The following is a 26,180-nucleotide window of genomic DNA, read 5'->3' as shown; positions in this document are numbered from 1 at the left end:
CCGACAACGCCGACAAAGTAACCTCGCCACAAATGAAGACGCGGCGCATCACTGCACTCACTCTCTCTCTCTCCGTGCGATGTCCAGCGACCGGTGGCATCGATTCGCAACCTGTAATCACATACCCCTGGGCTAATGACCGGCACCGGAAACCAAACCCGAGGTCGTCCAGAGCACACTCGCCTTACCCGGCGAAGCAGAACTACACCCTCGCGCTCTGTCCAGCTGTTTCTTTGTTTCTCGCTGGTGGATAGGTGGAGTCGACCCACCCCAAGCTCTGGTGACACACGCCTGGGGCACATCGATCCATCCAGGAACAGCTAGCCTTCGCTAGCTAGCCAATTACGCCCGATAATGTGCTCCATAGAAGCTGCTATCGAGCGGCTGACTCGCCACAAGCTGGCTAACTCGATAATGAAGGCAACGAAAACTTTTTAATTATACACGATCCTGCCCTTCGGGGCAGCGAGTTTTCCTCACATATGCCAAGACCGGCGGTCAAAAGTTTGGCCCTCGATGAAAACACTTATTAGGGTAGCGTCTTGAAGCGCGCCTGGGTTGATTCGGGAAGAAACGCTCAGATTGCAGCCTAATCCCTGGGGCTCACTGAGCGGGCAGCTCCAGCCAGCCCTGTTCGAGGCCAAAAAAACCCCCACGGGGTCTCTAATCGAACACATCAGCTGCGTGTAATCGATCAGGCTCACACCATCTGCGCGAAGGTTCCTTCGTGCGAACGCTTCACACGGCCCAGCTCCTGCTTTTGGCTAATTGGATCAGTTAACGGGGACGCTACGCCTGGCAACCTGGCAACCTAACTGGATGGCTCTATTATCACTCCGTGCGGTTGATTTGCAACCTGGACCGTTTTAGCAGCGCTTTCGATCATCTGCGAGGCCCAAGCAACATTCCATTCCCACACTTTTCGCGGGATGGAGAGAAAAAAAAAATGGCGCCCGGTCGTTGCGCGCGACACTCGTCAAGAAGCCCCACGCCCGAAGTTATGCAAATCATCGCAAACGACGTGCCAAAAAAAAAAGGCGAAAAGAAATGGCTACGAACTATTCGTATCCGTTTCACCGGTCATTGGGTGCGATTGGGTGCAATCATACGATCAATCTAATGACAGTATAGACACCGCCCTGCAAACAGCAGTAGAGCTGCGAGTCAGCAGCTGGTGAAGGAGCGTCATGAAGGAAAAAAATAATGAAAGCGTTTCACTGGCACAAAAAGGAGTCCTCCCTTCACAATGTGGTGACGATCCACTTTCGGTTGCATTCATCCCCAAATTGACCCCCGTCGGGTTGCAGTCAATCAGCAGTACCAGGGCTGGGTGTAATTGCACTCCACCGAGGCGGAAGGAAGTCGGTTTGATGCCATTTTTCCACCCAAGCCCAAGCTTTAGGCGCCATTTTCGCGCGCACTCCCCAATCAACAGGACCCACCGGTCGGGGCGGAATGGTGATAATCATCAGGACAACAATCGGCAGCTAACTGGGCCCAGATTCGGCCCTTCACAGTGGAGATTCGCTTCGACAATGGGCAGCACGGTGCAAATTGCTCTTATTCAAATCAGCCTCCCCCATCCAGGACGACGGTCAGGACATTGTGCGCTCGATGTCCTGGTTGTTCGCTCGAGCATCCACGCTCTCTCTCTCTCTCTCTCTCTCTCTCTCTCTCTCTCACACGATGCTGACATTCCGTTTGATGTTGGCTGATGGCAGGGACCACAAATTACCATAAACATCTAGCAGCGTTGTTCGACGATTCGGTCCTTTATGAACCATCCCGCCGGGTGGAAAATGAAAAATGGTCGACGATTGTGCTGCTGGAAATTGTCCGCTCGGTTGGCAGGATAAAGATAAATTGCTCCGGTCAGGGAATCAACAAGCGTACGGTCGATTGGCGAGCACAATCGAGCGTGCCAGCTTCCACGGTTGCAGTTGCACACCCAGGGCTTTCCCCCGTTGGAAAAGGGACCCTCCAAAAGGACTGGCGCAAGGACGAACGTCCTCTTTCGATCAAATCGAACGACAGCCGTGTCGTCGACCACTCTCTTGTGGCCAATATAGCCCACCATGTGACGCTGGAGAGAGAGAAGACTTCTGGTCTTTGCCAGCCGGTTGTGGTTGAGCCCTTCGGAAGGCACACCAACAACAACAACAACAACAACAAGGACAACGAAAAAAGCAACAAAAAACGCAACAACCGGAACGGTGCGTCTTCGAACGGTGAGAGCTTCCGGCCGCGAAATGGGGGGTGCCCTTTGCTCCCTGAACCCCCTACCGGTGGGCCTACGGGCTAACGACATTTTAATGAATGACTAGTGTACTTCGCTCCCCCACCCCTGGCTCACCCACACCAGGCCGATCGAACTGCAATCTTTCCGCAAAACGGAACGAAAACTGTCATGTGCTAAGTGCCGCTCGTCAGCGCAATTCGTTTACAAAACGTTGTAACGCTATTAACGGGCGCATTCCCGTATCAGTGGCCCCCGATGGAATCACGCGCCCCTTTTCCCACCCTCTACGTTGGGGGACGAGAACAATACAGGAGAGAGAGAGAGAAAAAAAAGAAAAGCACGCAGGCCCCTTCGACCGCACGGAAACAGGAAGAAGGATGTTGCCGCGGACAAATATTGTTATTACGCGTTTGCTCGAGCCGGTTGGTTGCGATGGTTTTGGGCGTTGGGTTCACGGTTCCGGTGCCAACTGTTACGTTACGCAGTGCTCTGTCAACCCCTGAAAGGTTGAAAGGGTTTTTCTTTTTTTCTTTTGATGGCCAGCAGCTAATGATGACTTAGACGTAATCAAACACCAGCACGGAAGCCGCCGGTTGAAGGAGTCCTAATTAAAAGCTAATTAATGGGATCATCGGGAGAGCCATCTCGGAAGGGCCACAGAAGTGCTCCAGTTACAACGGCGCGTTTCGGGAGCAAGCATATGGCAAGCAAGCGTACGCAACCAGGACATTGTGATCATTTTCACGATTCTGTGCGTCTCAGAAAATGAGTTCTTCAGGACCAAGCGAAGGGTTTTTTGATGGACATTTCGAATCAAACGTATGTACGAGAATGCACAGATGCTTGTGAACATGTGGGTGTGTGGGTTGGTGTCTGAAGAAGTATGTACCCTTCTCTTTGACTCTCCCAACCCACCTCCCCTAGCTTCTCGAATTGGACGACTACGTGGAATTACATCCCAGTGATGGAACTGGCCAACTCGTGCGCAACAGTGACAGTTCGCATAAGTCGACCGCGAGTGTCTCAAACGGACCGTGTCTCTCTTTTTCTCAACCACCCCCTCACACCCTCACCCTCAACCCCTGGACAAGTCGAGCGTAACAAGTGGACGCTGGGCGCGATGGCCGCGATGCAAGGCACCGTAGGCTCGATTGTGCCATTCCCAGGACGCGGTGCAACGGCCAACAACGGGCCTCCGGGAAATCTATTGTTCGACCGCCACAAAACACGCCCCTCGCTAGGGGTTGCTACGCTTTTTTTTTGTTTTCTTCTCTGTTCTGTGTCTCTGCATCCCCCCACCCCGGTGTAATTATCTTAATTTGTAAAATATTGAAATTTATCGTCGGAAACCGGACCGCGGAACAAAACGCGAACCAAATGAGTCCGAATCGGTAGTACTTCCCATACTTCCCGGCTAAACCGGCGACTCGGCAACCAAAACGGGGCGGAAGTCGGCAAGACAATCGGCCGGCACCCCTCGAGCCCTCAGCTCACGGCCCACGACCCCCGCGGGCCTTGGCAAGGAGCGAACCCGAAACCTGCGCCGCTCGAAAAATAAGAGATAAAGATTTATTACTTTAATTATACGTAAAATGAGCTAGACTTTCGGGTTCAACTGCGCCCCGTTCCGATGGCATCGATTTCCGGGCGCGGGATAAGGAGCCCTATTTCGGCCAGGGTCCGGTTTTTGGTCGCTCGGTTCGAGATCAAACACAGCATTAATTTGTTGTTGGCTGCCCCCCCGAGAGCGAAAAAAAAATTATAAGAGAACAGACGAAACCCAACCGAAAACGGTCGGATTGGAACTCGAACCCTGGGCGAAATGGAAAACAAAAGGTTGGTCGCAAATTTCGTGAAACAAAGCGAATGAACGGTGGAGTCCTTTCGGGGTGGCCAGTGGAAATATTCTGCCCCTTTGGTGGTGGATTTTCTCGCCATCGGAAAAGAACACATACACGCTTCCGGGAAGCCGATAAAATATCATCCCTTTTCGGCGGACGAGCGCAATTTTCCTATCGAATTGCGGTCTGAAATGTCATCGCTAGATTACGGCCAATTACGCCGACCGGCTCGAAAGAAGCATCTCGCTTAACGGCTCGAATAGAAGGCTCTTTGGAGGATTTGCATTTCGACACACGGAGCGCGCGCCGAAAGCTGCCGAGCTCTGACGAACTTCAAACGATCGAACATGGCGCTCGGGTGGACACATCAAACACTCGGACGCACTAATTGCAGGGACGGTTTAAGTTCGCCCAGGCCAAATTAGCGGATTACCAGCGAGTAATCCTCCGAAACGCCACCGGGCCGACGGACCGGGCCGAGTTTCTCCCGAGGGCTTGCAAGCGTTGTACCGCCTGTCGAGTACATTTATTATCCTGTCATTTGTCATATTCGGCTGCCTCGCCTGTCCCGCAACCAAGCCTCGGTGACATCTGACGGACGCTAAGGGGTGCAACGGCGCATTTTTCACCCTGAATCGCATTGTGCGAACCGCACCACCCAATCCGAGCAGCTGAACGGCGGCCCTGTTGGGTTCGGTGTGGCGGAAAAATAATGGAACGTGGGAAAGCTGGCGATTAACAGCTCCCCCGGGGCACGCCTCCTCGGCTGGTCGGCTGACGGTCGGTGAGGGGTAGCTTTTTTTTAAATTCCCCCGTACGACCTAGGCCGAGGGAAAAACTTTTGTCATCGACTCGTCGAGTTTTATTGCGGCCCATACTGTCCCGTTCGCATTCGCACGCGCTCTCTCTATCTCTCTCTCTCTCTCTCTCTCTCTCTCTCTCTCTCAGGAGGTAATCCGCCCTTACGTTTTATGCTAAAACAACGCACCAACGGGCTCCGGCTTTCGGGAGGCTCATGCGAATCCGATTAAAGCTGTTATTACGATTGCCCCTTTTATTTCTCTCCATTCCAAACACGGCCCGCCGGAACTATCGCGGGTGTAGATCTAGCCGCCCGGTTAATATGCAGCGCCTTATTACGCTCGCTCCGCGCCAAGATGTTGTGTGCTTTGGGTGCTTTTCGACCTACCCTCAGCCAAACGGCGGGTTCTCTCGCGCGCGCGGGTTCTAATTAATGGTTATTTCAAATGAAAACGACTCGCCTGCATGTTTGTAACTAATGCATGTTTTATGGCTTTTAATAACATTTTAGAACCATCCACCAGCCGGGTGCACTTTTCCTCCCGGAGTCGGCTTTCAGCCCCAGCTTCGGATGCAGTTTTTCCACTACCCCTGCTCGGGGGCTCTGGGATGCCAGTTTCAAGGGTGGCACGCGCCTAAAGGTTGGGTGTGCGTGTTTTTTTATTCCTTTCACGAGATCCCAGAGGGGTTTGACGGCCTGTTGCTGGGCGGGAAACTGTAACAAAGTACCGCAGCGGGATAAACCGCTCCATCTGCGTGATGCTGAGGGGTTCTAGGTGAGTTTGGGTCGTGAATTTTCCGACCTAACTGCGCGTAGAATGTTCTCTTTCGGGCTCGAACCCGGCTGCCGATTCAAAGGACCTCTCCACGGCCACTCCGGAACATCGATTAGATTGATTTGAAGGAAGGGCAATCATGAATGCTCATAAACCCACGTTCCTGATTGCGTTTGCATTTCCACCGTCTTTTCGCCACGCGAACGGGGAGTTCCAAGAAATGGGCAGTGGCAGTGTTTTGCTACCACACCCCGGCCGGGCCCAGAACTAATTTGATAAATGAGCGGAAAACACACGCCATCGAGCCAGACATCGCAGGGCTATGCATCATCGGTAAGTAGACATCGTACCGACGTCATCTGGGAGGTGTTCAGTTGCCACGAAATTAGCATCCGGAGTCTACCACCTTGGTTTAGACAGTCGACATAGTCGACATAGCGGTGCGTTCGCCATTTTCGGCTCCTGTCACGTGTTGCGAAATGTACTTAATGCGTTTCCCGCGTCTCAACCGATGAAGGTGTTCAACTCCCATCATGTCTCGGTGAGTTGAGGTGTGTTTCAATTGGGGCGGATTCGATCGGTAGCTCTCGGTAGCGGCAGTTTTCCCAGCTAACGCTCGTTCCCACCGGAGGGTTTAGGCGCCCAAAAGCCGCCCCACTAGACCCTTGGCGGTGTTGGCGACCAATGGCGGCATAATAGCCCTCGACTAACCGCCGCCATCAGACCGTCATGCCTTCCATCAGGCGGACCCAACCAAATTGGGAATGCTGAACCGGGCGGTGGCGCCAGCGATGATTCGGCGGCATTTTCACAACAAAAAGCGCACACACATACATGCGCGTGTTTACCGGACTACGCTCTTTTTTTTCCCGCGCATTCATGTATATCGTCATTTCGGGGGTAGCAAGATCCCACGCAATTATTATTTACCCGTCCGTGGCCGCTGATTCCCGGGAGCAAATTATTCTCCACAGCCAAAGGTTCTGACTGACCGTCCCTGACGTCCCACGGGCCCTCCCCGGACTGGCGCCCCAAATGTCGGCCAAATGGGAGCGCTCCAAATTGTACGGGAGCCCTTGACGGGTGGACGCGGAAAAGCCTGCGGAAAGCTCCGACCTAACGGACCTCCACACTGGGGTCAGCACTGGGGACGAAGGGAAAATAGAAACCCACCCTCCCCCCCCGCCCTCCCCCATCTTCGCCTAATCCACCATACACACACACACACACACACCCTTGCTCCCGGACTCTAATTTTCACTCATCAACATTTTCTCGATTTCACCCGACGCCTCGGCGAAAAGGCGAAGAAGGCCTCATCCCACGGCGTCCCTTAGGGGGGGAATGTGAGAGTGGTGGGGAGAAGCCGATGGGAAGGGGGGCGCGTATTCCTTCAAATCATTGCTATCGGTGGGCCCGCGGTTGGTGCCCGAAAAGACCACGCAGGCCGTGATTTGCGTTTTGCGATCGATTTTGTTCGATCGCCGCCCGCGGGAGCCCCTGCTTCCTCCCCCCCAGCCTGTGGGGCAATAGGGAGGGGAGACTGGGGAGCCAAAGGGTGGCGGGTGATGATGAGGTTGGAGACTTTCATCCGGCGGCTCCAAGGCATTCATTATGCGCGCCCGGAGCCCAGGTAAAGCTTCCTTTGGCCCTTTCGCCGATGGTCTATGCCTATCTAAAATCGAACCCCGTTCGATGGTGTGCCTTTTTTTTTTTGGTTATGTTTTGTTGCCGACTCGCCCTAGCACCCACCCCATTCTTGCCGACTCATGGTGGAGGTGTGTGCGTGTGTGTGTGGACCTCCAGTAGGAATTGCGTTTGTTGTTGGAGGTGAAAAGGCTCCAAAGCCGATGGACATTTTGGGCTAGCGAGCATTTCGGCGTCGATAACGCGAAATAATTGACTCCAAGCGGCCCTTAATGATGCCCCCCCGCCATCCCCTCGCCTCAATGTCCACCTTCACTCCCTCTTTCACCGACTGCGGCCCTCCGGATCACGCAGGGTACCTTTGATCATGAATATGCGCCGTCTAATTAATTTACAACGGACAGGGACTCGGAATGCCTAATCAGGCGCACGTCGGGGCAAGGATATCGATTGGCGCCGTTGGCGGCATCCTGGCGGCATCCCCCAAGGGAGTCCCGTTAGATCTCGGCAGCGGAAATTCGCAGCCTTAATGATGGCTTTTTTAAGGTTTCGGCTAGGGCATCTTCGAAATCGAACCATCATTAACGGCGGCGTAATTGGAGCGTTTAATTTGTGCATTTTTTGTTTGTTTGGTGTCTCCCGCCAAATGCTCCCAAATTCCTGGGAGGATGATCATCCGCGAGCTGGGTTGTGGGGTGGAAAACACACTCTTCGCGGAAAATGCACTCACCCTCGCGAAGGAAAAGGGCGACCCAGGGCTCGATATCAAACATTTCCCGGTGCACCAATTAAACGTCGTAAACATGCGACGTCGGTACTCGCGCAAATAATGTAGGCGGAGCCAACGAAGCCCCGGTCTCGGGAGGCCCACGGCTGGGGTGCATTTTCCCTCGGTGTTTTCCGACCGTGACCGGGGGTGGCTACCATTTTTCCCTTTCCCAAGCGCGATCGGTCAGCCGGGCCGCTTCGAGGCGATCGTTTCCGTTTATCCGTTGGGTTCAGTTAAAAAAAAAACGCGCCCCGCCGTTACAGTGTGGTACGAATCAATCGCCATTGCAAGTCGACATGCGTACCTAACGGAAGCCACGGCTTGTTTTATTTGATATTGATGTGGCATGAAACGCAATCGAGCTGAGCCCCAAGCGAAAGCGGCACATTCCGAGAAGCTGCGGCTTCCTTTGGAAGTGGATTTTTTGCAGCACATTCGCACGCATCATCACGCGGGCTCAAAGGAAGCGCTCGTGTCGCGGTTAACGAGCCTCGAGACTACGGTTTGGAATTGCGGCATCGCGTAAAGCGTGCTTGGGGGCTCATCCGGAACCGAACGACAAATTGCTACGCTCATTCCGGTGGGCTATGTCGAATTGGAGACAACAAAAAAAGCAAACCGTCGTCGGTGGCAGCGTTAGCGGTCGTTAGCGAGATTGTTGTGGCCCGCGGTTTCTCGCGACACTGAAGACGATGACATCGGCGGTCCCTTTGGCGTGAAAAGGGCGATTTTACGAGCGCCGCCCGACTTTGTAGCTTTGTAGCCGTACAGCCCGTGAGGCGTCAAGACGTCAACCGTCAACCGTCAACTGGGTCGGGACAAAAATAAACATTAAACTGGAACGAGCTGCGACATAAAAAAACACACAAACGGCCAGCAGAGGGCGTGACTCAGGGCGCACGTGCGTCGTGGCACCCATCGAAGGCAGAGACCCCCTGATGGCGCGTCCGGAGCTGTCAAGCTGTGCTCGTTCGCCCCCTGATTGAGCCCTACCACCCAGGGATCATAATTACCGCCCGGCGGTGCCTTTGTAGCGGCCATTTTGGCGCGGCTGCCAAGCGCGCCAGCACGCTTTCGCCGGAAGCTGCCCGGAGGCCGTCTAATCGCATTTTCCACCAACGGCAGGAAAAGCTAGCTAGTCCGTAGGGTGCTCGGGCATCGGCAGGAGGCACATCCTGCTGCTGGAAAAGGGTTCCTTGGGCCGCCATCTTGCGGCGTGGCGCTTTGTGCAGCTCGATTTGCATGGCACCGGTGACGCCAGGGGTCTCTAAGGGCTTCGCAGGGATGGCAAATCGGCGAGAAAAAGGACTCATCAGCTTGCGACCCATTGCACCCATTAACTGGACGTAGAAACGCCGCAACCTGATCTTGCGCTCTCGAAGGCGATAAATCAGTCTGGACCACGGCTGGAAACCCCGTTCCGGAGCAACCCGGCGCCAGAACGTGACCGCATCCTGTCCCTGATCTGGTTTCACCCGCACCGGTCCCGGGTCACGGACAAATTTTTAATTGACCGGAACCAACCGATCTTTGGGGTGTCGCAAAAAAAAACAGACAACAAGAAAAAAGGAAAGGAAAATTACCGGCCATCGGCGAGCCGGCGACGGAGCACAAAAGGCTGGCGTTTCGAAGAAGGCTACGCCGACTCCTTCGGGTTCGACGGCGTGAATGATTTATCTCGTGCCAGGACCGTGGGTTTCACGGTCGATTTCGTGAAGGCGAGAATCTCGGGCTTGTTCTCGTCGCCTGAGCAGGTGCCAACATGGTCTTTCTTGGCGGCAGGCGGCTGCCGACTGGCGGCATTTGAACACAAGCAAGGACCTCACGATCCTCGCGAGTAACAGAGCTATTCGGATTTCGATTCCTTCCGGAAGGAGACCTCGAGCAACGCTTCGCGAATAATGCACTCAGGGTTGCTTGGGCCAACTGCACGTCACATTCAATTCCGACCCATTCCGGAAGCACCGTGCGGACCCAACAATGCCTGGACTCTTACAATATAGCAATGTTCGGTGTATCGCAGAGCTCCGATCTCCGACATTCATTGAATAACACCGAGACCGAGATTCTGCCGACACCACCACCGCCACCTTCACCATCGCACCACGCAGGGGCAGGATAATTTGGTCCTTCGAACCGGCGCGCCGGGTCCGCCTCGAGTTCCCGCCTTCTACTCCTCCTATTCGAAACGGATCGACCCATTTTTCGGCCAGGCAAGGGCCCTAGCCCTGGGCCTACGGGGGTTGCACATCGAAAACCGGCGGCCGGTCGATTATGTTGCGTTCTGCTTTTACAATTGCATACCATTATTTGCCGCAGCTCCTGCCTCGTCCTGGCCAGGGTCCGGAAGATCAACGCTAGGGCGCTCGCCGATGATCCTTTGGCGACGTACGACGTGGTGCAGCCGTCCCGAAAACGGTTGCCCTCGGGCGGCATTTTCATTTCATTTTACTAGCTTTTTTTTGTTCCATTCTCCCGCCGGTACGTATGTATTTATATACATATTTTCCGTTTTGCCATCGCACCCAAGCACCCGATCCCGTTTAGGCGCTTTATTAATAGACTTCCGCAAAAAAAGAAAAAAAAATATATACACCCTGCATCGGAACAACATGGCACAGAACGCGCACCAGTAATACATTATCACATCTGTCACTTAATTATATGGTTTCACGCGTTGCAGCCGTTAGCTAACGGTTTGGGAGTCTGTGGAATGAATGGGTGCACCCATTTTTGTGACTTGTCTATTCCACTCCACGCAGCAACTCGTTCTTGCCATCTCCTTCTCGCTTGGGTCACCCTACGAAGCACCCTGGGCGTTACAACAACCCCATGTTGGCCGATTGGAAAAGCCTTATTTGTCGCCCTATGCCAGGCTCGTTCCCAGGACGCGATTTATGGTGAGGTAAATTTGTACTTCATGATAATGTCGACCAGTTGACGATGCTGCTGGCGATCAGGACCTGATTGACGGCATACGCTGGTTTGCTTGTAATCACATCTTTTTGTCTCTATTGGCCAGCTAAGTCAGAGCCATCCAAGCAGTCAGTAAGGATCTTCCAGGACACCTAAAGATGAACGATAAGTGGCCGATCGTGGCCGATGACGAGTAGCCGTTTGTTTCTAGGATGCGAACAGATGCTTTCCGGTTTGTGGATTGCATGCCCAAAAAACGTAGCTAATATGCGCTACCAGCGACGGTGTGCATTTAACGTAATTTTGTGATATTTTTTAATGCATTGTTGTCAGAATTGACAGATCGTTTACGCATTGTTTGGCCGTGATTGATTTGTCAGCGCGTTAAACAATTGCCGCTACCTGCGTCCTTTTTGCTAGCCAGCTATTTTGAATGAACCAAAAAAGGCACTTTCTCTCCATTCCATTTTGGAAACCTTTTTTCCATTTTCTATTTTAATTTTACCTCTCTGCTTGTGATGAATTTGAGTGTTATCTCGCATTAAGTCGTTACAATATATCATTGCTACTAATAGAAGTTTTTCTTCTTTAATTAAGCACTATTATGATTGGTTAGCTAATATGCCTTCATAAGGTATACATTTTCAAAGTTTAAAAGAGTAAAGCTTCAAAATGTAACCCTTCGTAGGAAAATACAATGGCCGTAGCTCCAAACATGTTTGAAATGAAACAATTCAAAAGGGATTCTGGAAAATCTTGCACCGGAAGCGCGGCGTACGATTTCTGCGTTACTTTTACGACCAACATTACGACGGTGCGTTTCTGGTTTCTCGATTCGTCTGCAAAAAGGGGCTTTAAGGGCTAGCGTTATCGTTTCATCTGCATCGCACACTGTATCATCATTGATCGTTTCATTCGTCGTCGTTACAGCGCGGGCTGGTTGGTGCGTGCAATGAATAGGACGCAACAAAAACACGAAAGGGTGCTACCGTCGTGATTCATTTGGCATCCCTTAGTACTAATTCTAGCAACGGTACAGTAACAAAGAATATATTGCCCATTCGTCCCTGGAAAGGGCGTATCCTTTTCGTCCAGGGTGACAAATCGACTCCATGTCGCTAAGTTGCCCCCTCTCCCTGTCTAGCACAGGCAGCACGGCATGACCGGGCACAGTGGGTATAATTATATATAATTTTTATTTTTAATGTAAGCAGTACCTCTCGCTCGCTCTGTCACTCTGTTAATTACATGTCCTATATTAATAATCATAGAGTATTAGTACATTAAAAATGAAAAATGCTCCTCAAACCCGCAGGAACGTAAAGTTTTGGAGAATTTCCATAATTCCGTTCTAGGAAGTTTCCGGCTGTCCTATAAATTTCTCTTGATCCAGTGTGCACTACATATACCAGCCATGAACAAAATCCAAGCCAGCCATACTTTGAAAAACAATTTTCAAAAGAAATGGTTTGCCGGCAAATAAACGGTCATTTAATGTCTACCAAATCATGTTTGTTAGTTTCGAGATTTGGCACCCTTTGCTTTAAAATAATAATTTTAATTTGTGGAACAATTTTCTTATAAGAATTTGATTACTCGATCTCGTGTGGTTTCCATGCAATCGTAAATCCAGCAGAATTCTCATACACATCACATTTTTTTTTCAAAAATTCTAACCAAGCATGTGAGAAGCATGGTTTCTACTCTACAACAGATGGCGCTCGTCACACTTTGCACACACGAAACAGAGCATAATGTCGATGGCTTACTATCACATGTTAATCGAACATGATTTATTAACATTAATCGCCACTCTGTTCTATTTGGTATGTAATTTAAGCCGTTTTAATGCTTTCACGTTTTCACAATGTATTTTTTTGCATGAATACAGAAATAATCAATTCTTATGTCAATACAAAATCTTCAAATTTTCAAACGTCAAATAATGAACTCTCATGAACTCACTGACTTCCACGTTTGTTGAGTGTTTGTGCGTGCAGCAGATTTTTATTTAACTCAATCTCTGCGTTAAAGGTATATCTCGAAGTGTTTTTAGATAATTTTTCAATTAGAAGTTGCTAGTGCTAGGTTAGAATAGTATTTGTGTTTGAATCGTACTGGCTGGGTTTGTTCGTAGAAAATTAAATCACACAGCTCTAACAACACCCGGCTGTTTACGTCCCTCTGCAAAAGTTAGGTTAGGGAAACAAAATACTCCTAAGCTCGCCATCCTCTATAATAAGTTGGTTTAATGACGATAAAATTCGCGATGTACCCACCCTAGAGCACCAATCAAATTATGTATAAAGCTCTATTACAAAACTACACTCAGCAACATGCAATCTTCAATCAATCAACGTACACCGAGTGAAAATTGTTGACATTCATGAATGGGTCGAAAATAGCTTAGATTTTCATAAAAGTGAAGGTTTTATGATGAAATATTGCATTTAACTCTTGTATTTAAGCTATATAATAAGAGATGTCTAATAGCTAGCCTTATTTCCGCTTAATTCGGCTAGTTCCGATAGCTTTATTAGTCCGGAATGAATGCCACATGCATGTTCTGCATATGTCAGTTCACGCATCAGCTGTCAATAGTTTTATTTTTGTGCCGGTATTTTTTTTTTCGTGCGATATATTGTACAAAAATAGTTGCTCAATTCTATTTTATCCCCTTTAGAATACGGCAATCCAAGTATGATGAATATTGTTAGTGGCTCTGTAATATTCAATTTCTTTTTGTTTTTTTTTGTCTTTTTTTATTCTAGCGTTTCTTTTTTCATCTTCGTAACCGCATATCTTTTCAACATGCCGCCAAAAAAACTCGCTGAACCAGAAATTAAGCCTTTGATCGGCCGTATCGGAACTAACCTTCGTATTGGCATCGTCGGTGTGCCGAATGTGGGCAAATCTACGTTCTTCAACGTGCTTACTAAAAGTGCGGCACCAGCAGAAAATTTCCCCTTCTGCACCATCGATCCTAATGAAAACAGGTAAGGGTGGCAGATGAAACCAGCACAGTTAAAGTACACAACGTGGTTCCACTCTGGCGTAACAGTCATTTGCATATCAAACGATAGCCAAAGTCGAGCAACGTGCGGCAACGACAATGCTGCCAATGAGCATCCGAATTTCAATTGTCCCGAAGATAGTCGAACCGTGGGCACGATGAAACTACCTTCGGAACAGCAGTCAAATGATGTAGTGAAATGACACACTATTCAGCTATGGATGGAGGTACCGTTGATTCGATAATTAAAGACCAGTCCATTCCATGCCCTTGGCAAATCATCGGCGGCTACAAACCATCACCATTGATTCGATTCGACACACCCGAATGATCCAGTAAATGAGACTCTACATAGACTACCTCGATATTCTTCGTCTGAGGCGAGAATGGCATCACCGATCATGCCGTTGCTCCTTGTCCGCGTGTTCCCGTATTTGCTATGGGTCGGTGTATGCGCGCGCGTTGGAATTAATTAAAAATCCTACAATTATTCACCCGGTATCCCCTCTGCAGAGCACACCAGGAGGCGTTCCGGCTCTTCTTGCACTCCGATAACACCTCCAGCTTTGCTATAATTCTCGAACTCCACTGCAAGGAGCCGTTTGCCTTCGGCCCGCTTCTAACAGTATGCGGCGAAGTTTGCATATCGAGCAGACCGTCCGTTTCGCTACACCTCGCGCCAGGGGAAACTATTATCATTTCATCAAACGTTACCAGGCAAACTTTGCGCGCGCCGATAATTATTTGCCGCACGGTCAGCACGACCAGGCACACCTGACCGATCTATAATTTCTTCTGCCGGTTCATGTCGTGTTTGGTTTTTGTCTCACTGCTAGTTGGTGATATACAATTGTCCTGTAGCGTTGACTTTTGAAGGACGAAAGCATTGGTCAGTTGACGCGAAAGCGGAATCAACAGCCATCACCACTGATGTTAACCCACCAGTCCAGTGCATGGCTTGGTTCGAATTTCGGTGGCGTGATAAAAGATAATAATGAAACCGAAATTAAATGCAGCCATGCCGAAAAGGAGGTGGCACTCCTTCGAGAATGCAGGAGGCAGAATGAAACAGGACGAATATCCCAAAAAAGGCATCGTTCCAGTGGAGCCGAAATGTCCATGCCGTCGATCCCCTTTGCCCTTGGACTCTACTATACTGGTTACATTCAACTTCATTGCGTTCCCGAGTAGGGTGTAAAAACAGAAGCTTCCGAGCTCGAAATTATGCCATCGGGCTTTCTTCGTATGATTACGAAATGACCGCATCAGGATAAAATGGGCGACGTTATGATGATTTGTGACGGCGTCTGCCGAACTTGACTCGTTAAATGTTTAAAATTGATACTTTGAATACGGCAGCGAAACTGCTGACAGAAATTTTACTAAGATAATTGGAGATAGGTTTATTTTAGAATCACTTACAATATCGAACGTTTTATTTCAGCGAATCACTTGAATTTATTATTGTAATATTCGAATGTTGAATATAGTTGTTTAAGTGTTACTGTAAATGTTGCAAGATATTTTAGGATGCTTCTCTGTTTAATGTCATTCGCAGAGTTCCAGTGCCCGATAGCCGGTATGACTATCTTTGTGAGTACCATAAGCCTGCAAGGTGAGTTTTAAAGAAATTGTTTTATTAAATGATCTATATCTTGACTTTATTTATCTGTTTCTGGTCCTATTTCTAAATATAACATTGGTTTATATGCAAACAAAGCTCAATATGGTAATATAGTAGTAACTAAATATCAACAAAACGTACATTTCATATTAAATTAAAAATAATAGATACAACTATGAATGTAATCCTCGCACAAGAAACGTTATTCCGTATGATATTAACATTTCCTCTGCGAAAATGTGATGATATAGTACTAAATGCAACGAGTGTTTTGTGTGCAAAAAAAACAGTATTATTCATTAAAAAAATATCTAAAGTTTGGAGCAGTCGTATGCTGCCTCAGGTATATTATCCATTTGAATTGAAACATCAACCTCTGTTCTACAATACCACGAGTTTACTACATGGTACAATTGCACAAAAAATTATGAATCATATGTTGAATTTTTATATATGTTATTGTTTTTGAAAACTTTTCGTAGGAAGCATGAAAGATAATTTCATGCCGCTGTTCGAAGATATCCTAGATTATACTATACAATAAATTAGCAGTTATTTTAACATGTTATTCAGGATCTGATGATGAGTATATATATATATATATATATATATATATATATATATATATATATATATATATATATATATATATATATATATATATATATATATATATATATATATATATATATATATATATAAAATTTATTATTTAATTGTGATTAATCAGGTTATCTAAAGTTTATTAATGGAAATGGGTCATAAAATGCATTCACAGCAGCCCATTCAAATTATTTAAGTTTAATGTATAATGTTCCGCCTTTCGTAGCTTTATTTTAAAACAATGTTATAAAATGTTACGTAAAATGTATTAAATCGTATGTTTAAATGGATGAAGGGTCACCGTTACATACTGTAGTACATAAGCCTGGACGCTACACACTGTAAGAACCGGAAATGGGTTGACCTTTTTTATTTTCCTGTCTACATCACGAATTGCACCTGGTGTTCAATCGCCCATTGGCCTTATAGGGTGTCTATTGCGCGATATTATGGTAAAATATGGTTGAGTCGTATGATGGTACAAGAAAGGAAGCTGCCAGTTCGATACAAAATCACAAGATCTGCGATACTCGACGTATAATGTGAGGTGAACCTGTTTATGCAGTTTAGTGCCCAGAAGCCAGGCGCAGTGCGATGTCGGGTGTAGTTTAATGCGATTTAGCAATTATAGTAATTCTACTAAATGCGTATACCGACCGTATCGAACTTCGGGCCAGTCATCGGTGCAATCGAACGTCCCACAGCTCGAGGGAAGGAGCTCGGCTGGGTTGGCCCTTTCGCGAACGTGATAGCGGAAATTATACCGCGGTATTTTGTACCTCACTGTGAGCAACAGTTCTGGGTGGAGTTGCATAGCGGGTTGAAGGCAAAAAAACACTCACACACACACGTACCAATTTAAACAATAACGAGACGTGGATTGGAGTAGAAAATACCGTAATGAGAGTAACGTGCAGGATGTTCGACTCGTTCAGCAGCAATTTCCGCGGGTTGCGCCTGCTTGCAGCCACTGCAAGGCTACTGAAATTTTCACATAGAAAGAGAAGTCGCAGCTGAAAGGAGGCGTGGCGTGTTTTGTTCATCAATCATTTCGCAGCCTTTCCCAACTACTGTGTTGCCTCTTTTTTTTATTTGCAGGATGATTGGGGCTCGGAACACCACACGATGGTTTTACGGACCCTATTCACGCGCAGGGCAACTGGATCGCGAACTCCACTATCACGTATCTGCGATCTGATTGCTCTAGCCTCTGTACTATTGTTTATTTTATTTAAAGAATCGAATTAGCGATTCAAGTTGGGCCCTATTAATCGATGGAAAAGAATTAATAACGGGACATATGTAATTTTTGTAAAGCAAAAGTTGTGTTTTATGTTTGTTATAAACAAACTCTACGCTTCTCCGATCTTTCTACATCAATCCTGTTGACCAGCTAGATGCGATCTTACGTTAGAGTAAGGCAATTGAAACCTGACACTAAACCGTTGCGAGAACAGAGCGCAAAAGAAAAGTAACTAATGAAGGGAAAATGAAAGAGCTCTAGCGGACGGACTCGTTAATTCCAGCTCCGTTGCGACCAGCAGAAGGATTCGACCAATTGGAATGGTCGCTCTCGCGAACACCTGAGCCCTTTGCTCCCCTATCGCACGCATTCGTCAGCCCAGACAGCGATCCAACCGAGCAAACGGAAGCTACCATCAAACGAAACAGGCCTCCCGTGCTTCCGTGCTGTGCAATCTCCTCCATGGCGATATATAGCGCCGAATAATGGGGAACGAGAAGCAACGGCAGCTTTTAATGTAGCGTGCGCGTGTGTAGGGCTTGGGCCCTTGCCAATGCCCTTTTTAGCATGTTGCCCTTCTCGCGCTCGTTTCACCGGGCTGGCGGGACTCCATCAAGGACTCGGGAACACAGGGCAATGGGCAACTGTGTCGACCAGTGAACACGCAACAGAAACGGACAGAGACGGACACAGAGAATCAACTGCGGAGTGAAAAAAAGGGGGGCAATCGCCAATGGTGCGCAAATGTTGAAAAATTGTCCGTTGAGCGAGACAGCTGAGTAGGAAGAGGAGAACGAGTAGGGGGGATCGACTCAAAAATACGGGAGCAAAGCTGACAAAAAAGCCTATCCTTGTCCTGCTCGGGTCCTTGGCGGCTGGTCTTGGGGTGCATGGTACGAGAAAACAAAGATGGCGCCCGTAACTGTGCCGAAGGGGAGGTTAGAAATTGTGGAGAAGAAACTCTTTTATGTTTGCATTTGCTCCTTTCTATTGGTGCTGGAATTCCAAATGGCGAATTTACGCTCTATGCCAAAGTTTGGAAGTGAACTCTCCGAGGACACCTGCATCCTGTTTTGCGCGTGTGATGTTTATTAATTCGGAAAATCATTGTGATGTTTATGGTTCAATTTAAATTCTGTTGCGAAGCAATTCAGAAAAGCACATTGGAAATACGAAAATCGTGAATAACCTTCATCGAAATCAATTTCCATATGCTCCTGCGATGCGTTATGCACTGATGACAATAGTCTGCGCCTCCTATGGGTGTTTTAAAACTTCGTTTGAATATATCACGTACCGAAAGTTGACATCCTGCTCGACGATCCAGCCTACTTGCTTTATACTGCGTTGGTTTGAAACGCAAAGACCGGTTTCGACGCACCAGAATGCGGACCACTGACCAGCCGGTTGGAGAATGGTTACTATCGCGAGAGATACACATGCACCGGCAAGTCGGTCATTATGCAAATATAGTGGAAAGATATTTCCAGCTCCTCCGGACGAGACGCGAGCGCGAAACCCTAAGAATGCCTGGCGGAACAACTTAAACCCTTTATCAAGTTCTTTGGCGAAGCAAATTGCCGGCGAGCACGGCGACAGCACGTCAAATAGCCGTAGTCGCGAGAAAATAAAGGAACAATATTATTCAAATCACCACCAATCATCCGCCGGTGGTTAAGGGAAATTCTTAGAATTTCTCGCGACCAAACCCTTGCTGCCGGTTCTCCTCGACGGCCGAAGCCACAATTCTGTGTGTGTGTGGGGGGTTTTTTAGGGGTTCTTTTTTTGGGGCCGACAGGATGGTCGGCTGCACGTTGGGGTTGCGGTTGCGCCCTTTTTTCCCTTTCTTGCTTGTTTTTTTTTTATTTACGTGCCACCACCCAACTGCGGAGCCATTTTATTGGCCCAAGACGAGACTTTTAGCAGCATTTTATTTTGACGAAATCTTCCAGGAATGGCAGTCGCGCTCGGTAAGCGCAGAACAATCCAATAACCAGCTAGTAGGCTCCGGCTGCACATGCCACGGCAACGGAAATGCATGCCAAGACCTCATTATGCCGTTACACACCCTATAATCATTGCCATCATTGCGCACTTCATGTGTTCGTTTGTGCTGTCGTTTTGACTTTTTGCCGATGAATTGATTCATCCTTTTTTTTTTGAGTATCCCGCAATCCATCCGGCCTGAGCGAAACGGCGCTTTTGGGCGTCTCGTCGGCAGCCGGCTCCAATGTGTGGATGGTGTTTTGCCTTGGCAGAAAGAACAGACGGTCGAGTCTAGGTCTTTTGCTTCGGTCCGTGGGCAAGTGTCCGTCAAGGATCGCGAGTTGCCAAACGCATTGCCAAAGAAATGAAATGTTCAATTCTCAAACCGACGCTGTATCTCCATAAAGCAATGCAAAAGGCATCTCTCAAGGGTCCGCTGGAAGCAAAACGAAAGATAATGGCGACCGTCAAGTGTGTAAAATGATCCGCAGCAGGACGCAGCACCCGTGGGTACCGGAGGAAGCGAGTGTAGAGTGGGAGGGGTGGACCCAACGGGCGACTGTTATAGATTTCGGGAACAAGAGAAAGAGGGGCGTAATTATACAAAATTGGCCAAAATTACGTAAAATTGCACAAATTTTGTGTACGGGGGTTCTACCAAATCATATTCCCACACCATTCGTGCATCGTCCTTTCTGATCCCAATCATGTGCCGGAGGGGTGGGTGTGATGGTGGAGATGGTGAGGGGATGTGGGGGGGAGCGAGGAGGCTGGCGAAGGAAAGGGAGGGAAGAGGGCAACATTTCAGTTTCTTTCGCATATGAGTGTTTCCCTAGTGGATCTACTATCAAGGAGTATGCGTGTGTGTGTGTGTGTATTTTTTTTGGGAAACTCCAAAAGTGCTAAGCTAAGTCAGAAGCTGGCGCTTGCAAAAGTTCATGATGTTGTTTTTGCAAGGGAAGAATAGCCGCAAAAAATGGCCGCCAGAAAGGGTGAGAGGTTTTGCCCGTCCTGCTACCAGGCACATTCCGGGACATTCCGCGTAGAGAATCCGCTAAATCGTTGCTCTAATTCTACCTCCTGTGCCCTAGCCCTAGCGTTATTTGCATTCATTCCCAATTTAGTAAAGCGAGTGAATGGAAATAGTTATATTTTGCCGCTGCAAAGGGGGCCCTAGTTGATTATACTTTTTAAGAATATCCTTTGCGAACTGTCGGGCGGATGCTTACCGTTCCGCTTTGCCCCTCTCCCTGATGGCTCGCAGGTTCCTCTAAATGTGATGTGCTTAACGCGAACCGCTACTCACTCACACACACGTGTTCCAGAATTTCCGTGCCGGTCGCCATGAAAAGCACGGCATTAGCATATCAAAATGTACCTCTAGACGGGGGAGCCCGCTATAATTGCTACCCTGTGTCTTGGGGGTGGGGGCGCAATCTGCTACCCCACCCCAGGACCGTCCGGCAGCCGAAGGAATCGAAAACAAAACAACATCCTCCGGTACGGCTCAACCTTCGCTCGAGGATGTTGTTCCCAGGAAGGACAAATCGATTTTCTGCGATCGATCGGTCGGCCCTCGTCGGCGGCAACTGGAATTGGCGGCGGACCTTGTGGCATTAATAGCCGCGATCAGGTTTCACCGCTAAAATCCTGGCCCACTTGGGTTTTCCAAGGTCCACTGGGCATGGGAGAGGAGGACGCTAACAAGGGGCCACGATGTGTGAGATATGCAGATCGATCAGCTCAACTAGCACCGGCAGCGAGAACCGGCGAAACGAGCGCTGGCAGTAAGCTTTATGGGGCAAAATTGCGCAATCATACATCGCGCTGCTTAATACATTGTGCGTGAAATGCATTAAATTGCGGTACATTATCCTTTGCTTCGGTGTGCTGCTTCAATACGCGAGAATGGGCGAAGGGCGCATGGCGCAGAGTGCCTCCAATCTGTCTACTTCATCTTATTGATTTATCTAAAGCACAAATTCATGGTTGCGAGGGCAACAGTCCATTTGCGAGAAGATGATAAACGCCATTTGAAATTGGACTACAATTGTTGATATAAATCTTGCTTTATTTCGGAAAACAACAGCAATCCTAGGCAGGTAACAGGCGGCACTATTTACCGTCGTAACTGTTTGCAGATGTAGAAGAGAGCGAACTAGATTAAGTTTGAATATTTGGAACTGCTTTCGTAAAATATGACCTTTTGATTAAAAGGAGCATTGGTTCTCGATTTCAATTTCCAGCAAGGTGCCCGCTTATCTGAATGTGGTCGATATTGCTGGGCTAGTAAAGGGAGCTGCCGAAGGACAAGGTCTTGGCAACGCCTTCTTATCTCACATCAGTGCATGCGATGCAATTTTCCATCTGTGCCGTAAGTGTTTCATTACTACTATTCTTTTAAAACAACTATTGCTATTCATCAGTTTCGAAAGTAGTATCAGCAATATCATAGAAAAATGTTAACAACAGCTCTGAACTAATGAAATGTTGTTGTATATATGTGCTTAGGTGCATTTGAGGATTCGGATGTGACACATGTTGAGGGTGAGGTTGATCCAGTGCGTGATTTATCCATCATCAGCGAGGAGCTGCGACTGAAAGATGAAGAGAAGCTGTTGACTAATCTCGACAAGCTTGAGAAGCTGGTCACACGTGGCGGTGACAAGAAGAGCAAGCCGGAATATGTAAGTATTAAACACAAATAGCCACAAATGATTAAAATTTCCATTTTTAAATTGAAACTTCCGAAATGCTACTTAGCTTGTCTACATTATCAGTTCATAAGTAATCAACATTGTTATAATTTGTCCTTAGCGTAGCTTGATTTTGATTGGAAACTCTTGAGCTTAAGCATGTTTTTAAGAGCACATTTTAAAAGCAGAACAAATCCAATTAATTTTTTTCTTAAATTTAATCAACAATATTTTGCCACGCATTGTATCTAAAACTGTTTGATATTGCTCCGCATACTAGTATGCTTTGAAAGGCATAATCTCTATGTCAACGTTAGAAATGCTTCGTTTGTTCCATAGAAAACTTCCATTCATCATTTCCTCACGTTTGTCCGAATATTGCCCTGGATGGGTGCAATATGTGCCTTCTCGACGATGAATCGTCAATCGTGATTGACACTGGGCCCGATCCGAGCTACAATGCAAGCTGTACGATCATGCTGGGTCAAAGATCACAATGGGACCACCTGTAAGGATTAATTTGAGGGTCACACCCAAGTTACCTCCTTCGCTCGAGTTATAGAATAGATGAACTCTCCATCGCATAATTGATTCTGGCGGTCTCTCGCAACTAAATAGACGGTGTCATGATCCGGTGTAGTCTGTGAGGCGGAACCACGAGATTCGACGGAAGAAAGAAACGCTCAAATTAAATTTCAACCCATTCAAAACCATTTATCATGGTCCCCATCTTCTAATACCCGAATGATACACCGATCGGAAACCCATAAGTCCCCGGCGGGAGACTTGCTGGCGCACCCACAAAACATGTAATAATAGGATGGTGTAAAGAAGTGCCCATTCTATTATCAATCAGTTAAGATATTCATGTACGAGCCATTGGGCTCTGGTGTACTTCCAACCCTCTGAAAAAAAGGAGGAGCAAAATACGCTAAATGGTTTATTTTTATAGTCATTCATAAATACGTGTATACGATACTTTTACTGCGAATTACAGTGAAATCTAATCTGGATAAATTACCCATACATAAGTCATATAGATTTGATTTGCTGATTGTTAAACTTTTTCACGTTTATCGGTAATACTGATAACGATAAAAGATATTTATCACTCAAATCGAATGGAATAGAAGTAATGCATATGCTTGTCTGATTCATTTTTTGAACAATATAAACTCCGTGACATTGCGTATTATTTTTTCAACATAGATATTAAGATACATTAAGTCAATTACATGATAGTTTTGCGGATGCAAAGAAAATATAATTTAAAACTTAACCGATACTATTATAGCCTATATACTGTCAAATTCGAGTTATTGATTATTCGATTGTATAAATCTTGTATTGACATAAAATTTATGTTGGATTAAACACTAAGCAATTTTTAATCCAGTCATTTAAAACATTAACATTAAGCATTGTATTCCAAATTCGAAGTTTTTCCTATGACCGATAAGCTTTCATTCGCTGCAATTGTATTCGTTGCAGAGGGTATCACCAAATTCTATCATTGCTGAATAATTAATCATCTTTCTACATATTCCATTCAAGTAACCGTGTCAGAGTTTCTCTGGGCTTGAAATGTTCTGTGGCAACATGTTTATATATAATTGATACAAACTCCGTCGGTTGGTCTCTCCCGAACCGTGGCATAATAATGACAAGAAAGTCGTCAGTTTTCCCAATCCGCTTCCGTCGCACCATCCTAGTTTTCCCCCTTTGACACGCTCGCCGTCACGTGGGCGGACATGTTGTGATGTGAAAAATTGGAAACCACTCAAATTTGAATCGAAATGTCGCGATGGCACGTGATAGATAGGATCGTGTATAATAATGCGCTTTATGCTTTGCTAGAAGAAGTAAAATAAACACATTCACATAGCTACATTGACGCGTGCGGATGAATGAGCTCGTAAATAACATTAATCATTTCGTCAGCAAACAGCAATACTTTCTTTTGAATGAATTGTTTAATCTATTAGCTTTTCTCCAACGCCCTCGTCCTTTTCCTTTGCTATCCGTCGGTCGATCGGTGTTCATTGCATTATGGTACTATCTATCCGTGACTCGTGCGGTGTATCTCACACAATGCATCCTCTTTCGGTACGTTAGACCACCTGCTTAGATACCGAACTATAGCGGTAAAGTGGGTCCATTAGATGAATAATGGTCCTTGCGTTTGATCTATTGATTTGCTTCGTTAGGTTATTTACTGATTTACAAGCTGTTGACATCACGTGCAAGGCTTTCGAAGCCTTTCATTGCGTTTAAAGTGTAGACATTCGCTTAATTTTCTTTGCTTTGTTAGAGGTTTGATAGTCTAGGAATATTTATTAACAAATCAATGGAATCGTTGCACAGCTAGTCTTGGGGAATCGTACTTTTGAACCCGAGAGCATATATCATTCATCTCATTAATGCTTTTCTTAAAAAAACTCACTGGGTGGTTCAATTCTAAAAATACTTCATTTATCATACAATCATCGTTGATCAACAGTATCATGCTAGCAAACTGATTGTTTGCTTGCTAGCGTTTTTGATGTGTATTGGATATTCATAACTCCTCTGTACATACAACGTTTGTGATTGTTTTGTCCGGCATAGGAAACGCTATTGAAAATCAAGGAGGTGCTGACTGAGGAGAAGAAACATATCCGGTTTGCCGATTGGAGCGCACATGACATCGAGGTGCTCAACAAGTATCTTTTCCTTACGTCTAAACCATGCATTTATCTGGTGAATCTTTCGGACAAAGATTTCATTCGCAAAAAGAACAAGTGGTTACCGAAGATCAAGGAGTGGATCGACAAGAACGATCCTGGCGCTCCGATCATCCCTTTTTCGGGAGCGTTTGAGCATCAGCTGGCCGAGCTGGAAACGGATGCGGACCGGAAAGCTTACGAGGAGGAACACAAATGTGTCTCGGTTCTAGACAAAATCATCACCACGGGCTATAAGGCGCTGCAGCTCGAGTACTTCTTCACCGCCGGACCGGACGAGGTGAAGGCTTGGACGATTCAAAAAGGCACGAAAGCCCCGCAGGCTGCTGGACGCATTCACACCGATTTTGAGAAAGGTTTCATCATGGCGGAAGTGATGCACTTTGGTGACTTTAAAGAGGAAGGCAGCGAGTCTGGTGCTAAGGCCGCCGGCAAGTACCGCCAGCAGGGTCGTAACTACGTGGTTGAAGATGGTGATATCATTTTCTTCAAATTTAACGCCGGTGCTGGTTTGAAGGATGCAAAAAAGAAGTGATACTACCAGGTTGCCACCACAATCATCGTCGCCCTCCTATACATCAACATGATACTTTATGCGCACAGCTTTCTTCCTCAACTTAGCTAAAGTGTGCTCAGAGGGTAGTTTGAAATTCTATATGGCGGTGTTAACTAAACAAATTATTAAATGCAAAATTTCAATAGAGAAAAAATGCAATTGATACGAAATCACAGCCTAACAAATTACTTTCTCTTCACTCAAATTTTTTTAACTGCTCCAGAAATTTCTTCTTTACATTACTTTACGTTTAAGATGAATCACTAAATCTGATATGATAAATTGGTATTTGAGATTCTGAACGAGTTTCGTTCATATTTTGTTAAACGATAATTCAGCTACTATTCAACATACTTTGTAAAACATCTTTAAACATTATCTATGGAATAAAATTGTGCGCGAAAGATATGCTATGACTGAATCTTTTCCAGTAACGATATATATGCATACTGATGGTCGTGCGCCAATGAAGAATAGGGCTTTATTGATCATAAGCTTCGTTTCTTCTAATACCATTCTCGACATAAAAAAGTGACTAGTACACGTGCTGCTTGCAAGTACATTTGTAATTGAATTGATGCTTTACATAATAACATAATAAATGGCTCAAATTAAACATATACATGAAACCAAATATTATTTGATGTGCTCTTTTTAGTTTAAAGAGCTCTCACTATAGTGTCATTGGCAAACAATAGTTATAATTTAAATTGCATTTAGCGACATCTACTAGCGAATAGCGAAATGA

The 26,180-nt window shown here is 46.8% G+C and overlaps 1 protein-coding gene across 1 annotated transcript; it reads left to right on the top strand.

Moving 5' to 3' along the window:
• Positions 1-12,974: 12,974 nt before the first annotated feature.
• On the top strand, positions 12,975-26,048 carry LOC128728270 (obg-like ATPase 1). The gene is made up of 6 exons (XM_053821889.1): positions 12,975-13,022; positions 13,760-13,984; positions 15,560-15,616; positions 21,704-21,831; positions 21,969-22,144; positions 24,761-26,048. Exons 2-6 carry the CDS (start codon positions 13,800-13,802, stop codon positions 25,409-25,411), a joined length of 1,197 nt encoding a protein of 398 aa, XP_053677864.1. The 5' UTR covers positions 12,975-13,022; positions 13,760-13,799; the 3' UTR covers positions 25,412-26,048.
• Positions 26,049-26,180: the final 132 nt, after the last annotated feature.

This window comes from Anopheles nili, chromosome X (genome assembly GCF_943737925.1).
Source record: "Anopheles nili chromosome X, idAnoNiliSN_F5_01, whole genome shotgun sequence".
Classification (NCBI taxonomy): domain Eukaryota; kingdom Metazoa; phylum Arthropoda; class Insecta; order Diptera; family Culicidae; genus Anopheles; species Anopheles nili.
Note: the sequence above shows the minus strand (reverse complement) of the source record. Positions and strands in the feature narration are given on the sequence as shown.

Excerpts from the sequence above, each read along its gene's own strand:
- LOC128728270 (XM_053821889.1), top strand. The coding sequence starts at position 13,800 with ATGCCGCCAAAAAAACTCGCTGAACCAGAAATTAAGCCTTTGATCGGC. Across the intron at positions 13,985-15,559 it reads ATCGATCCTAATGAAAACAG|AGTTCCAGTGCCCGATAGCC; the intron begins GTAAGGGTGGCA and ends TGTCATTCGCAG. Across the intron at positions 15,617-21,703 it reads GAGTACCATAAGCCTGCAAG|CAAGGTGCCCGCTTATCTGA; the intron begins GTGAGTTTTAAA and ends TTCAATTTCCAG.